This window comes from Ictalurus punctatus, chromosome 20 (genome assembly GCF_001660625.3).
Source record: "Ictalurus punctatus breed USDA103 chromosome 20, Coco_2.0, whole genome shotgun sequence".
Classification (NCBI taxonomy): Eukaryota; Metazoa; Chordata; class Actinopteri; order Siluriformes; family Ictaluridae; genus Ictalurus; species Ictalurus punctatus.
This window is the reverse complement of record NC_030435.2, coordinates 19,056,385-19,073,122: the sequence shown is the minus strand read 5'-3', so window position 1 is coordinate 19,073,122 and position 16,738 is coordinate 19,056,385. Positions and strand designations below refer to the sequence as shown.

At 40.9% G+C, this 16,738-nt stretch overlaps 2 protein-coding genes across 15 annotated transcripts in view; both read right to left on the bottom strand.

Moving 5' to 3' along the window:
* epb41l3b (erythrocyte membrane protein band 4.1-like 3b) overlaps positions 1 to 4,123 on the bottom strand; it is a 41,427-nt gene extending 37,304 nt beyond the window's left edge. For 7 of the 14 annotated variants that reach the window (XM_047162460.2, XM_053673525.1, XM_053673524.1 and 4 more), the window contains exon 1: positions 3,921 to 4,065. The gene's annotated coding sequence lies outside the window, so the exon portion shown is untranslated. The other 7 variants (XM_053673516.1, XM_053673521.1, XM_053673519.1 and 4 more) reach the window with 6 other exon arrangements.
* A 733-nt stretch (positions 4,124 to 4,856) lies between these two features.
* Positions 4,857 to 16,510, bottom strand: LOC108280254 (transmembrane protein 200C). Its single transcript, XM_017495106.3, has 2 exons — positions 16,298 to 16,510; positions 4,857 to 7,201 (listed from the first exon to the last, which is right to left on the bottom strand). The coding sequence occupies exon 2, from the start codon at positions 7,166 to 7,168 to the stop codon at positions 5,639 to 5,641; it is 1,530 nt and encodes a 509-aa protein (XP_017350595.1). The 5' UTR covers positions 7,169 to 7,201; positions 16,298 to 16,510; the 3' UTR covers positions 4,857 to 5,638.
* Positions 16,511 to 16,738: the final 228 nt, after the last annotated feature.

Here is a 16,738-nt window from a genome sequence, read left to right as displayed (position 1 = left end):
CTTAGATTCTTGTTCTTGGCTGACAGGACTGGAACCCAATGCGGTCTTCTGCTGTTGTAGCCCATACACCTCAAGGTTCAATGTTTTGTGCATGCTGAGATGCTTTTCTGCTCACTATGGTTGTAAAGAGTGATTGAGTTACTATATACTTCCTGGCAGTTCGAACCAATCTGGCCATTTTCTTCAGTATATCTCACTCTGGACAAGACAAATCTGCCTCAGAGTAGTAGGACTACGTTAGATTTCCAAGTATCTCAGGAATTATAGATCATGCCTTTCAGATCTTCCGTTATGTCTTTCCGCCTGCTCTTTAATTACTTCTATTAACTTTTAGTTCTGTGCTTCGAAAGTGTGGTTCTCCTCAGAGCGTTCAGATCGATCTGGGGAGCCTAAATGAACGCACACTAACACATGCATGCTTAAATAGACATCCGAGTTTATTCATGCAAACCAAGAGTATTTATACACATTGATAACAGCAGTGCGTGGACAGTTTCTACTGGTGCAGGGGCCAGACAGATAGACAAAACACACAGCACACTATGAAAGTAAGTCTTTTCAAGAGACAGAAAATACATGTGCCAGCTATAAGAAAGGATGGCAGGTGATCTGCTTATTTAAAGAAGTAATTAAATGTATACATTCATCATAGGTATTTGATAGCGTTTTATAATATGACAGTACATGATATTACATGAATTATAGTCTGAAAGGAAATTCTCTTACGAACTGCTTGGAAAGTATCCATTATATCCACCTAACAAACTCAGACATATTTAATATGTGAGTGTATCTGATATCAGAACAAATCTACTATAGTGCACATCAGAATCATTATAATAAGATTGAGAAGTATGAATAAAACACTGAAACTTCCAGACCTAATTTCTGCACTTCCAGAAATCAGATACGAGGTGATAACTTATCAGTACAGCACACAACTCCAGCACTAACTGCTATATTAAACAAATTAATAATGTGTGCTTGAATAAAGCTGATATCTGAGGTTTTATTTCCTGTAATGGCCTCGATAACTGCTATTTTACTCTTGATTGGTAACAGTGATGAGGCTGGTAGTGACAAACCATACATAAGGCAACAAAAGTCAATAAATTCCTGCTTCCTGGAACCAATGCAAAAACTTCACAATGCCTGTTCAGTGTCAGAGATAATTTCCTAAAGCACAAGATAAGAAATTCTGGAAAGGTCTTCAAGAATGTGGCAGAAATTCTTATCATCCCTTATCTATGTGGGATCAGTAATCAACGGCTGGAAGAACCATCAATGGTTGAAAAACATGGATATAGATTTCAACATGGAAGAAACAATTATTCCTGCCAAGACTGCAACACCTTTCTGGGAAAAATCACACCCATACCCACTCAGAAGACTTTTCAAGACAGAGAAGCCCACCTCTCTGCTATTAATACCCACTGATAAGGTGCTATCTCTCCCCTGAGTACCATGTCTGTTTATGGGCAAAATCAGAATCAAGCCACTGAGTACAGCTCATCCTTGAATGTCAGCTGGATCAATCAGAGCTTCCTTATCACTACTGTGCCCATGGTTTTGTTGAGACACACACTGTTCACACCCCATACCCCCACTCCATTTCAGTGGGCCTTCGGAAGGAAGTCAAAAGTGCAGACTAAGCACCAAGACCAACTAAAGTCTAGAGGTCTAGAGTATAGTGGAACTCGACACAGTTGAGGAACAGAACAGTCAGGACAGTGTTCTGGAACAATGACGAACATGGACTATGAACCACCTTCAACCTTTGAGCAACATGTTATCATTTGCAGGCCTGATAACGAAGCATTAAATGCACTGATGCTTCTTTCCTGTGACCTTTCATCCTTAGAACAATCTAGAGACACACTTATTATCTGACACCTTCCATGTAATGTAAGGACAAAGTCAGAGTCATTGTTCCTTTTAAAGGAATTTGTATTTTACTTAGCATATGAGCTTAATAAGTGGCTATACAATTATACACAACAATGTAGAGGAGATTAATACGAATAGAAATGTATTCCATTAACTCTTACGTCTAGTACTTCACAGAAAGCAAGAAAAAAAAAAAACTCACTGTCCACTTTAATAGGAACACCTGTAAACCTGCTCATTTATGCAGTTATCCACTCAGCCAATTATGTAGCAACAGCACAATGCATAACATCGTGCAGGTACAGGTAAAAAGCTACAGTTAAAGTTCAAATCAAAATCAGAATGGGGAAAAATGTCTGTGACTTTAACCGTGGCATGGTTGTTGGTGTTGGTGTTTATACATATATTTGAGAAACTCCTGACCTCCTGGGATTTTTAAATGAAATGTCACTTCTATGCTGGGCACATGGTGGCTTAGTGGTTAGCCTGTTCGTCTCACACCTCCAGGGTTGGGGGTTCAATTCCCACCGCGGCCCTGTGTGTGCACGTTCTCCCCATGCTGCTGCGGGGTTTCTTCCAGTTTCTTCCCCCAGTCCAAAGACATGTATGGTAGGCAGTCTGGCATGTCCAAAATGTCCGTAGTGTGTGAAAGGAAGGCGCACCCTGGGCAATGTTCAGAATCATATTGCTGAGCGGCTAATTCTTCCACCACGATGGTTCCACTATGAAGAGGAACCTCGACACGAAAAGAAGAAGACGACTTCTTGCCCCCCCCCCCATTTAATTTTAATATTGAGACTTTTTTTTTTAACGTGTGAAAATAAATAGTGCTACTTTTTTACTCCATTAAGCAAGTCATTTGGGTAAAACATTTAGGACAGGTGTGACAGCTGACAATATTTTGTCAACAATAAGAATATCGGGCATGTTGAACATTGCGATATATTTCGGAAAAGATTATATCAACATTCATAGAGAGTAGAAAAATAACTTCATGGAGATCAAATGGGACTGCTCGAGCAAGATCACATTCTGTCTGCAGGACATTTCAGTTGGAGTACTTCGATCATCATTGCAGCCTAAATTGGCAAACATTCTCCTAAGTTTTTCCTACAGATATCCTGTAGTGAGTCATTCCTACTGATCTTATTTTTCAAAGGTAAGTAAAGCTTCAGTAGTCAACATCAGACAGGAAGTGAAAGCCAGAAACAAAGCGGGATCATTTCCTCTTTCCAGATCACTGCCAGCACTTCTGACACATCAGCAAGTGATCATCTGACTTCAGATACTCAACTAATTATAAAAACGTACAGTAAGCAGAGCCATGCACGCCAGATGGACACCATGAACATACGTTTTCAGAGTAAACATGATCAACCGAATCCATGGTAAAATGTAGAGAAAGGTCAGAAAAGGGAACTATGCAAGTACCAAGGGGTTTCCTGTTCCATAATAAGCATTCAAAGACAGTCTGTTTCCACAAAACAAAGATCTAAACACCGAAATGAAAAAATGTTTGATGTTTCTTGGAAAAGTGAACTTACCAGAGCAGAAGAGATGACAAGGTACACACCATGGTTCAACATTTGAAGGCCAGAGTCCCAGTGGATTGGGGAAAATGGGACAAGGATACAACAAATTCAGTACATACAAACAGAGAGAGAGAAAGAGAGAGAGAGAGAGAGAGAGAGAGAGAGAGAGAGAGAGAGAGAGAGAGAGAGAGAGAGAGATTTAGGATCCCCAAAATCTGTACTGCATACACTGTATATGAACTCAGCACACACTTTATACAGAGCCAGCTGGAATTGACTATTTCTGCACACTAGATTAAAATGATATTAAAGCTAACTGATATAAACAAATCGAATTAGTGTTATAATAAGCGCTGAAACTGTGTACACACCCAGAACATCATCTCCGTTTAAGAAAACACAGCGAGCACGCGCGGACTATGTTCAAAACTACCCACCTTCACACACTTGACTCTGGACGTTTAAAAAAAAAAAAAAAAAAAGTTACAAACAATACACAACCTGGCTAAAATCCCGCCGTTGAAAGCAGTTAGAGACCCCACTCACGTCACCAGCGACAATTAACAGGCGTTAAACCCGGCACGGAGCCACTTCTAGCACTTCTGGCACGGCGCACTTTCGAGTGGAAAGCCGCAAAAAACACAACGCTCACCTGAGAGGAATCCGCTTTGATCCACTCGGATCTTCTGAGGGAGGTGTCCTGAGATCACAAAGCCACGCCCCGTCTGCGCTATTGGCTGGAGATGCTGTATGTCAGCGTAGTAACGTATTAACCCCGCCCATCACCACCTACCATAAGACTGATGCCTGTCAGCTAAAGGTCGCTAATGGGAAATGCTAACGTTACTGAATGTGAATGTTTCTGAAATTATTATACCCTTTAACCCAGTCAGAACATTAAAAGTGAACACTTCAAACGTTTCCAGACACCGGCAGCATATGTAGTATTATAAATGATCAATTATTAATTAGGATAACAGTTGAAAATATCACTCCAGCCAGCAAGAATAACGGGAACAAGACGACATACTAGGGTTAGGGTTAGGTTTAATTTTAGTGGGAAGGAATGGTGGAGTCCCCCAAAAATAAAAGTGCAAGTATGAAAGCACCTAAACCTAAAATATTATTTCAACATTAAAAATAACTTTATCATTTATTTTTATTGTTTGTTTATTTTGAGTTTAACTGGAATCTAATCTACAGATGGTACAGAGAGATAAATAGAATAGAAAAATAACATTGGTAAATACTAGGGCTTCACAAATGACCTGCATTAAATAATGTATTGGTTCTAAAATGGAAAAAAGATAAACAAATAAAACAAAACATGACAATTAAGCAAGAGGGGAAAAAACTTAACATTCCACATTGACTCCAGAAATTTTGTCATAAAAGTTCACTACCATTCATCACCAACAGAGGTCAGTATAAACCAAAACATACTCACTTCACAAGTATTTTTAATTGAAGAAAAAAACCGCAATAAATATTAATTCTGTCATTTGTATGGTTTTTATTTCATCTAATGACTCTTGACAAGTAACAGTTGTGCATGAACTTGACATACATTCAACCACAAAATAGTCTATAGGAAAAACACTTCATTTATGGCCTTCATCATTTTCCAGCCAGGGTGAAACCTGAGAATTCATCTCTAGCAGTTATTGCTGTTTGATTGCACAACAATATCCAGGTACAATGAAAAAAAGTTTATGAGGTTGCATAATTATAGTCTGTTGATGTATATGCAAAGCAAGATGGCGTTTCTTTTACAAATACAGTAGCTTTGACTAACAACTGAAAATAGGTCTTTGATTTTAACTGAAATAGTCATGTGTGTGGCAAAAGTTGGTGAATCGGGAGAAAACACATCAATAACACAATTGTTCAATAATTATTACAAGGAAAGTTACTTAACAGGTGACACAATGCAGGACAAGAACAGCGTATAAGCCTAACAGATCAGTGGAAGGCACAAGAACAACTCTGGTTCTACTCTTGGACTTGTCATCTAAATACTGCGCAAAAGTGAGTGATGGTCTCCTCAAAAGCTGGATTGGACCTCCAGTCTTTTTAAATACTAATATGTACTTTTATGAGTGTTGTTTTCAGCACAAAATCTTATCTTGGTTATGCTACAACTAAGTAAATTGTCCACAGAAGAACCCTAAGCAGTTAACAACTACATCCTACTTATATGCCTGAGCATATAGACTTGCTCAGACCTGCTCTCCCTGTTGGAGATTTGCCTTTGGGTCCACATCTACATCGGCTGTATGAGAGTTCGACATGGTAGGTTCTGTGTGCAGCTGTGTGAGGGAGCTATTGGGGAATATATGTGCATTCATAACATAACTCTGCGTTCCTGTCTGCTCTGGTCCCTCCACACCTGTTTCTGGCGCCCCATCTGGGGCTTCAAACGAGTCTCCTCCTAGTGCTGCCAGTTTTATATAGCCCTTACTGCCCAAGCGGTCCAGCCTCGGGCAGCTGAATCTGCGTGACCTTTCTTCGTGCCGTCCAGTGCCCAGGTCAGAAAGGGCATTCAGGGACAGGTGGGAGCCCAAGATCCTGAACCCAGAACTGGGCAGCTGTAGCTGTTGCTGACATACACTGGATACATCACCTGAAAGCTTGGAATCCCGAGATACCGACAAACCTGCCCTCAATACCTCAGCTTTGGTTTGTATGGCAGAGCTGAGAAGTTCTTCAGAGTATGTGGAGCCCTGGCACTCTGGCTGCCGGTTCTCTGTCAGATTGCATGGTGTAGCACGCTCTCCCTCCCGCTCTTCTCTTGCCTCCATTTCATGGTTGTTGAGTTTAATTACAGGTAACGTGAAAGCATTAACTGATGAGGTGACTATAGAGCGTGTCTCCCACTCCTTGGGAGCAGGTGTTGGCTCTTTAAGCCTGTTCTGATCTCTGTAAATGGTGTAGATTGTCTCAGTAAGCGACTGTCTTTCTCTAGACCAGCTAAACTTTCTGGTGAATGACGATGTCCTGTAATCCTTTTCTTTACACGAGACAGTAGAAGGCCAGGAGCCTCTTGAAGGCATGGCTGTCTTATTTGTGGCCAATGTAAGATCTCCTTCCTTGGACTGAGTGCAGCCTAATAGCCCGTTAAGAGGGGCATGGCCTTTGGAGCGCAAGCTGTGGATGTCTATAACCGTAGAGTAAATGTCCCTCAGGTCAATGATTTTTGTCTTTTTGTCACGGTTCTCGTGGAGCACGGCATTGGCGCAAATAAAAAGGAAGATACCAATACCCATGACCAGTGGTCCAAACACTTTGAGGTTGTCGGAGTACAGATAAGTGGAGAACAGGCCTTTAAAAAATCCAACAGGCCGGAAATTAGGCTTGGTAGCATTAATCATACCATCACTGCTATTCCAGTGCAGCTTCATCCAGAGCTTGGTATTGCTCGTGAAGTTTGATGGCGGCCGAAGGGTTTTTTTGGAATCAGTTGCCTGTTTCATGGGCTGCTTCTCTCTTGGAAAGACTTTAGGGTAAGCCGGGGTCTCTTTGGGCCAGTATCCCAGGACAGCCATTGATATTCCCACCATTAAGACAAACAATCCAAGGGCTGCAACCAGGCCAGATACAGAGAACAGCTTCAGCTTGCCCTTCACCACCACTACATTGTTCTTCATCTTCTTCCTGGCTTTCCTTCTTCGCTTGTTCTCTGCTCGATTCTTGGTGCGCAGAGAATCCTGCCGCCGGGAGATCCTCAGTAGCCCGCCTGTCGCTATCATTGTGACTGCTAGACAATGGATCTGTCAGTCATCCTGCAGGAGACACGAAAATGTAGATATATTACACATCAGTGGCTTACTGGCTGATACTCTGACAAGTCAAAAACAAAACAAACCTGAGAACAGGTATATTAACATCATATCCAAACAGCACACATGAAGACATGCTTCAATACAATAGCCCTGTTCCCCTCAATAAGGATTAAGGGGAATTATTAAAGAAATGCACATCCAGTTCCTGTCAGTGGTTTAGTATCATATGCATGATGCCCAGAGACACTCGGTCCTCCATTTTGGCTTGTGCACTTTCCCAAATTGCCTGCAAACTAACCGAAAGCACCTGCACAACACACCTGATACTCATTCATCAATTGGCTTAAACACTATAATGGTGCTTTCTGCATGGTCACTCATTTATTCTTTCCAATAAGGTTTGTAGGCAGAGCAGAAACCAAAGAAGTTAAGCAAATATATGTGGAAATGTGTGCCATATTCATACATGTTTATAATGTTTATAGCTAACTTGATTTATTTTCAGAGAATCTTCTTGTGTTTTTGTCAGATCCTTTCACGACTTACTTTTCTATACTCCTATTAAAGTTCATTTAGAAAAATGGCTCTGTTATGATGTGAAAGGCATTTTGCTGACATTTTATTCGGTCCCCTCAGAATGATGGGTCACTACAAATCAGTACAAAGTTCTTCTGAACTTTATCCTATGATGAAACATTTCTCTCTTGATAGTAGTGATCTCATCCAGGATGGCCCCGCCCCCATCAACAGGGCATAATGGCTCAGTGAATGGTTTGATGAGGATTAAAATGATGCCTTCACAGTCACCAGAGCTCAAAACAATTGATCACCTCTGGGATATTTTGGAGCAACATGTAAGACAGTGCTCTTTAACACAAGAATCAGAACTTTTTTGAATGAATTTGAGGCAATATCTTTTGGCAGAAGTGTTCACCCTTTCAATACAGTGGAAGTACTTTTACAATCTTTAGTGAGGCACACTGAAAATGTTCTGATGGTTCCCAGTGGCTCAAAACCTTATTACGACGCTTTACATTGATTTCCCCTTTAATTTGTCACCCATCTGTAGATTCAGCATCAGGCGGTTAACCTAGCTCAGGCATTCTGGGCTGTAGCCCTGAAGATGTTGTAATTTTGTATCTTCAGCGATTGGAGTGTTGTATTTTATCTTCAGTGAATGGAGGCAACACCAATCACCAGAGTTTTCAGGAAATTATGTGGAAATACTTGGATCTTATTGGCTGACAGGTCTCAGTTCTGCCAAATGTTAGCTCACACAGTCAGTTAGTGTGAGGGGGAAATGGATATACTCCTTTTTTTTTTGCTGTTGTTTTGTTGTGTTTTTTTTTTTTTTTTATACCAATAAAGGGGTTGAAATTGAAACACTAACATCCTCTAATGCTGAGCTAGGAAAACAAGGTGTGTACATGTCTATATGAGTTCCAAGTTACACAAACATGGTATTAGCAGAGCATAAGAACAGCTAATGTACTTTGCATGGCACTATAGCCAGCTAAACCCATACAATTATAGCTTTGTTGTTCCTCGAGCCTAGTCTCATGTTAGATAGCCAAAAAGTTGTATATTTTATCAGTCTGGTTGTCCTGCAAACAGTGATAACACCTGAGATGATTTTTATTATAAAGCCAACATTTGGTCAAATTTAAAAAAAATTTAAGCAATTAGACCTCACCTGCAAGAAAGAATGCGGTCTATTTAGAAGTACGTTGTTGTTGTTTTAAAATGTTTTTTGATGTAGAAAAATCTGGGCTCAGCCCCGGATGCTTAACGGTCTAGCTAACGCCCCTCTTCACATCATGTCTGGTTGTTTTAGCAGTGCAATGCATAAAGTAATGCAGATACAGATCAAGAAGTTTAGTTAATGTTCACATCAAACATCAGAATCTGAAAAAAAGTGTGATCTCTGTGACTTTGACTATGGCATGGTTGTTGGTACCAGATGGGCTGGTTTGAGTCTTTCAGAAACTGTTGATCTCTTGGGATTTTCACACACAACAGTCTCTCGAGTTTACACAGAATGGTGGGAAGGACAAAAAAACAAAAACAGAAGAAAAAAAAAACTGTGTGTTGAGTGTCTGCAGGCTGAAACACCTTGTTGATGAAAGAGATCAGAGGAGAATGACCAGGCTGGTTTGAGCTGGTTTGAGACGAGGTGATTTTTTCCTAATCTTCAACTGTCCAGTTTTGATGAGTCTGTACCCATGACAGTCTCAGATACTTGTTCTTGGCTGACAGGCATGAAACCCGATGTGCTCTTCTGCTGTTGTAGCCCATCCACCTAAAAATTCGATGTTTTGTGCATGCTGAGATGCATTTCTGCTCATCACGGTTGTAAACATTATGAGCTACTATATCCTCCCTGGCAGCTCGAACCAATCTGGCCATTTTCTTCTGACCTCTCCTATCAACAATGTGTTTCCACCCACAGAACTGTCACTCACTCAATGTTCTTTGTTTTTCAGACCATTCTGTGTGAACTCTGGAAACTGTTGTGTGTGAAAATCCCAGAAGATCAGCAAGTTCTGAAATACTCAAACCAGCCCTTCTAGCACCACCATCCATGCCCCGATGAAAGGCACAGAGATTGCACTTTTTCTTTATTCTGATGTTTGACATGAACATTAACTGAAGTTGTCAACCTGTGTGTATTATATTTTGCACTGTGCTGCTCCCACATGATTAACTGATTAGATAACTGCATGAATGTGCAGGTGTACAGATGTTCCTAATAAAGTGGACAGTGAGTGTTTACATTATATATTTTATGAATAGATAAGAAACTCATAATCTGAAGCAATTTCAACCACACCAACTACCACACAATACCATACCAAAATCAGATAAGCAATGCAGTTTACCTTGAACCCATGGAATACTACAAAATGTCTGCAGATAAGTTCTAAAATGTGCAATTTGTGCTTTACGACAGCTAGTACCTCACATATGACAAGCCCCTAAACTGCCTCATCACATAAACCAACTGCTTTGAGAAGATGCCATGGTTTAATTGCTCTGAATAATGCAGAACTCACCCCGACTTTGCCAGTTGGTGATCCTTTTTCTTAATCATTCATAATTATGTATGGCTTAGGGTGAATTTATGAATAATTCATCTCATAAATGTCTGCCCTGGCACACAGTATTTTTTGAAAATGCCAGGATTTTAGAATGGCAGGCTGTCGGGAATATGAGCTTGAATGTGCTGGCTGAGACCCCTGCTGGAGCTCCATAACAAGCCCAAGGGTCAGGGCCCTTCAGTGACAGTCCTTTCAATGCATCTCAATGCAGAAAGTCTCAACAGCTTAATCGTATTCATAATAGCCATCCATATTGTAGTATACATCAACAAATAGGACTGCAAGTTAGTGTAAATGTGTGGCATTTGCAGCCCAAGGGTTTTTTTCCCCCAGATCTCCCTCCTCAATGGTGCCTTTATCTAAGCATACTGTATTCTACCATATTCTTAAAAGTCTTAAAGCCACAATGATGAACTGAGTACAGTTTTGGACTCTAATGTTATTCATTCAGGATGTTACTGAATACGAATACATTATTTAGAATAAACTGATCATCTACACATACAGATACGAATAGGAGGTGAACTATTCATGCCAGAAAGGTTCAAAGGGCATCCAGACCATACAGCATGATGCATTTTGCAGCATTCATTCATTCATGCTTAGTAACTGCCTGGTCATTGTTAATGGCGGTTTAAATTAACATACTAGTTTGTTTATATTTTTTGTAAAAGAACCAACTGAATTTGATGGAAAACATTGAAGGCAAGTACAAACAAGAATAATAACCAAAAACTGAAACTGATTAAAAAAAGAAAACTGTCCCAACTACATTATGAATGTGCATGACAGAATATGACAGAATTCACAGACCATATTAACTGCAGATTAAAATACGAATACAGATATGGATATTTAGTGTACTAAACAGATACAGGAGCAGACAGTGGCATTGTATTACACCCATAAGGCACCTAAGGGAGCCTTTTCATGTCATTTTGATGAAACTAATAACTTGTTCTTCTTAAGGTTCATTTACAAGATAATTACTGACACTGATCTGCACTTTTCTCTACTGGAATATCATATATGGTTTTATCATTTAATATAAACTGTGTAGGTTGTCAACAACTAACGTGCATGTACATCCATCCTTACTGGGTCATGGGGAACCTGGAGCCTATCCATGGGGCACAAGGTGGGGGACATCCTGGACGGGGTGCCAAACACACTACAGACACTTTTTTTTTTTGGAAATGCCAATCAGCGTACCATGTATGTGTCTGGACTGGGGGAGGAAACCCCCGAAGCACTGGGAGAACAATGAAACTCCGCACACACAGGGTCGTGGCGGGAATCGAACCCCCAACCCTGGAGATGTGAGGAAAATGTGCTAACCACTAAGCCAGTAGTTTTCAAAGTGGGGGCTGCCAGGGGGCGCCCGGGGGGCCTCAACAATTTGGTGTGAAAACTAAATTCTCACTCTCAGACAAACACACACACACACACACAATCAATTCCTAATATAATGTAATGTAAAGATGTAAGATGTAATTATTAATAAAAAAGAAGGGGGATGTATTGAGAAATCTGTATTTTTAAAGTGTTTTAAAGACATCTTGTAAAAGGGGGGTCTCGGTCAAATGTTAATGCCATTTTGGGGGCCTTGCCCTGGAAAAGTTTGGGAATCCCTGCACTAAGCCACCGTGCCCCCCTTGTGCATGTATATGTTTATTAAAAACATTAAATGCAGCTTTGTGCGTGTTCATATAATGCTGGTGATATAATACAAATCTCTCTCTCTCTCCCCTTCTTTTTCAACTGAGCAGAGCTGAAAGAACAATGCAAATCGTACATGCATACAGTACATACTCCCACACTCACACCCTAAAAAAAAACCTCCATATGCCTCTCTCAAAGGGTCAGTAAAGGGTCAGTCCTCATCTTTGGGCCATTTATAAGTTGGCGTGATGTTTCAGTAGAACGCAGTATCACCTCCATGTGTGAAGAGCACCCTCTCTGGAAAGGAGCACCCTCTCCTTGGTCTTAATGTATGTGAAAGCACAAAGTTCAAATAACAAAACACACACACACACACACTCCCACGCAACATACAGATGTATTACTGAGGCTATTTGCACAAAGACACAAAGCACCATGCTCTAAAGAGTTGGTATTTTCTGCATTTCATCTAGCTGCCAGATAGAGGACTGTCTAGAGGTTTTTGATTAACTGATCAAAAGCCTCACTATGTAATGAATAAAGCATACCAGACTGGGTCATTTTCCTACAACAGTGCATCCTGAATGGTTTTCTTCCACCTATACCACAGCAATTAGCAAAAAAAACAAAAAAAAAAAACAAAAGTCTTATTAGATAACCGTTTATAGTTGCACTTACCGTTGTGAAACATCCACAAGACAAGTTCCTGTTATCACCTAGATTACAGCAGCAATAAGCAGCCACGCCATCACCAGTCTCTCTTTTTTCTCTCTCTTAAAGTTAATAAGACACAAAATGCAGCTTGTCATTGTTACTGAGAAATCAGAACATGCTAAATCCTCTGTTCTGAAGAACTTTCCTATGGCGGAAAACTTACTGAAGGTTACAAAACGCTGGAGACTCCTTCCATAAATGTGTCATAAAAAGAACATCTAATAAACTTCACCGTATCGATGATGACAAGATTTATGTTTTTGTTTCCACATTATCGATCATTAGATTATATAGAATGTAATCTATTTAAAAGAGCGCATTGATATAAACCTTGCTGCTGTTACAGAAATTGAATCAACACCTTTTGACCAATCAGATTTGAGAATTCATCAGCACTGTGTGCAATTATTGGTTACACAATACCGGTTCTTGTTTGAGAAATCTGCCACCACATCATCCATCCATCTTCTATACCACTTTATCTGCTTTATCAGGGTCACGGGGAAACCTGGAGCCTATCCCAGGGAGCACAAGGTGGGGTACACCATTGCAGGGCACAATCACATTCATCACCATTTACCATTCATACACTATGGACATGTCAATCAGCCTACCATGTCTGGGGGAGGAAACCGGAGTACCCGGAGGAAACCCCCCGCAGCACGGGGAGAACATGCAAACTCCACACACACAGGGTCACGGTGGGAATCGAACCCCCGACCCTGGAGGTGTGAGGCGAACGTGCTAACCACTAAGCACTGTGCGCCCGCCACCACATCATACTGTTGCTTAAATGTGTCACTCTTTTTGTGTACAGTTATGTAGTCAAAACGTTCAAAAAGAAATTGTGATTTGAATTTCAGTCATGGACTGTACGATACCGTAGTCAAATTTAGGCGTTAAAGTAGGTGTTTTGATAACATGTTTAACGATCTCTGATCAAAGACAACAGGTCATGCCTTGCTCCACAGGAATAAAGTGTTGCATAAAATTCTGCTATTAACTTTATATAAAAAAAATAAATAAAAAAGGTTAATGTTGGCAAAAATGTGAAAAGAAATTGACCCAAACAGAACATAAACAATAATTCATGATAAACAGCAAAAAAACCTTTGCTCTGTCCGTGGTGCTGATGTGTTACACACACAGGAAGATTAATGTGCTCCACATGACTGAGTCCAATTAACGTCAAGCACACACTTTAACCCGGCTTTAACCATACATTACAGCCTGACATAATGCACATGCTGTCATTCTGTGATGTTTGGAAATTCATTTAGAAGTGTTTGACCAAATCTATGTAACTTCTATGTAATTTTGTTCTCAATGGAGCATTATATTCTGATATTCTATCATTATTTATAATTTATGCTTAAGCTTGATCAGTAGAAATGATTAAACCACAAAAAAACAACACACAAATATGCATTCTCGATCTCACACACACATACACACACATCCTAGGGGTTTTGGATCTTCTGTTCTGACACCTGAGGCTGGAGGGCTAATTAAACACTGGAAGGATGTTGAGACTCAGGTGTGGTACAAAATGGAACAGTGTGGACCTGCCTGCAGTCCTTGAGGACTGGGTTGAAAATCCCTGGTTTGTGCAGTTTTATAAACACAGCATAACACCACACACACACACACACACACACACACACACCTAACGCTGCCTCATTAAACATTTTCCGCTTTTGAATACAACACCACAGGCTTACTGAGAAAATAGTTCTTCAAATCTTTTCAAAGCTCCATTTTTATTTGAGTAGCTCCTGGGCCTTTTTGAAAACACTGAACCACATGTGACATTCTTGAATGATGAAACAGCAGCTTGTGCTGTACCCGATTTTCGTTCGAAGCTTTGATTTGTTCATCAGCATCCTCCATGTGCCATTTCCATCTATCCTGAGTGTTAATGGAAGGTGACCACAGGACCATCGCTGACCAGATCTTATTATGTCTCAGGACGGTCTTAGGACAGCAGTGACCCTAACATGACAGTGGCCTGTTTTGTGAGTGTTGCAGAGGTAAGAGTGCATCAGGTGCAGCAATGTTACTGGGATTTTATACACCTGCGGTGATCAGAAACTGACTCTAATGAACAAGTATTGGACGATTAATAAAAATGGTGCATGAAAAACACCAACACCAACACGCTACTAGTGTCCAATAATGCACATGATACCCTCATACCAGCATCAAAGGCACTAAGTTTATCCTACACAGGGTCATGGGGGAGCCTGAGATTCCTCCGGGTAATCTGGTTTCCTCCCCCAGTCCTATTTTGGAATAGTCTGTAATGTGTCCAGGTGTCCACCCTGTCCCAGGGAACTCAGGGTACAATCCTTCACACACCCGGAAACACTATGAACAAGTTGGAAATGCCAATCAGCCTACAACGTTTGTCTTTGGACTGGTGGAGGAAACCGCAGTACCCGGAGGAAACCCCCGAAGCACTGGGAGAACATGCAAACTCCGAGCAAAAAGGGTGGAGGCAGGATTCAAACACCCATCCCTGGAGCTGTGAGCCACCCAAACCACAGTGCCCCTCACTGCTGGAAGTAAAGGTACCAAATTGTACTTTTCCTTGATGTTGTTGTGGTGGTACCATCCAGGGTACATTTGTGTATGGTTATTAGTATGGTTATATTGTTATATTGTATACTTATATTATTATTATTATTATTATTGTATACCTTTAATAATCATTTATGGTATATAATGTGACTTGAAAGACTGTTTAAAGATAATTAAATACACATACTAAAGGACAAAAAAACGGTACACTTTGAGAATGGTCTCTTGTCTGCCGTGGCCCTATGGTGGTCCCTTTCCACTGATGCATGGGGTAAAATGAGGATGACAAATTGTGCCTAGCAACAGATGGGCTACAGTCAGTAACCATACCTACAAAGCAGTACCTGATAAAATGCCCAAAGTGAGTGCATTTACCTTATAATAACAGTTCGGTGTATAGTGAATACTGGAACATTTATTAAGCTGATAAAAAACGTCATTTATAATAGAACAGGCTCTATTGTACTGTTAGAGAGAGATGGAGCTGCGCCAGACTCACGCGCTTTCATCACCGGGGTGAAACGGCCTTTTACAATAGACTGACCATTTGCACGAATTAAAAAACAAGCAAATGGTTATTCAGAAATGTTCAAATAACTGTTTAAAATCAGCTCGACACTTCTGTCTGAGCAGTTACTCCGAGTTTGGAGGTAGAGAATGAAGGAGCGCGCGACAACGCACCTGAGTGATGTGTTTGCATATGAAGCTGTTCATGGATTCCTAGAAATCCCAGAAACTGAGCAATATGATGGATATGATGGCATTAAGTAGAGAGATTACTTAGCACAATCTTAATATAGAAAAGAGACGCGCGTGCTGCTCAGTGCTGTGCTTTGACCGGTATTATCACGGTTATGCGCGCTCACTGAATCAAAAAGACAACACTAACGCTCGAGCTTAAAGGGTGAGTGCACAGTATTCTCCCCAATTATCCTATAAAAGTTCCGCCATCTTAATGCAATATGATGCACGAGTGCGCATCGATTTAATCTGATAAAGTTTCCATCAAAGACAAAGCAAGCCCTGTCCGCGCGCGCCTTACCGAAATGACGCCTCTCCATCGCTCGCGCCTCAGAGCTCTCGCGCCTCTACTTCAGTGATAACGAGCCATGGCGCTGAAGGATCTCTCACGCTCGTGCGTCTCACTGGCCTCGCTAATGAACCGACAGTCGAGATCCAGTCGCCTAAAGGGGCGGGCTGAACCCACGCGCGTCCCGCTGATTAAAAAAAAAAAACATGTTGCCAGATCATGCAATTTGCCAACCAATACCCCGAGTTGAAGAACAACAAGTTCAGGGGGTGGATTCGAACCCGATCCAGCTCCTCCCATATCATGACGTACCACTCGTTTAGAATTAATTATTAAATCACACACAACGCACTTTTAAAGTCAGTGTTGTCCTCAGTTTGTGTATCAACTTATAGGGGAAGCAAAATCACATATACACACCTACTGACCACTTTATTAGGAACACCTGTACAC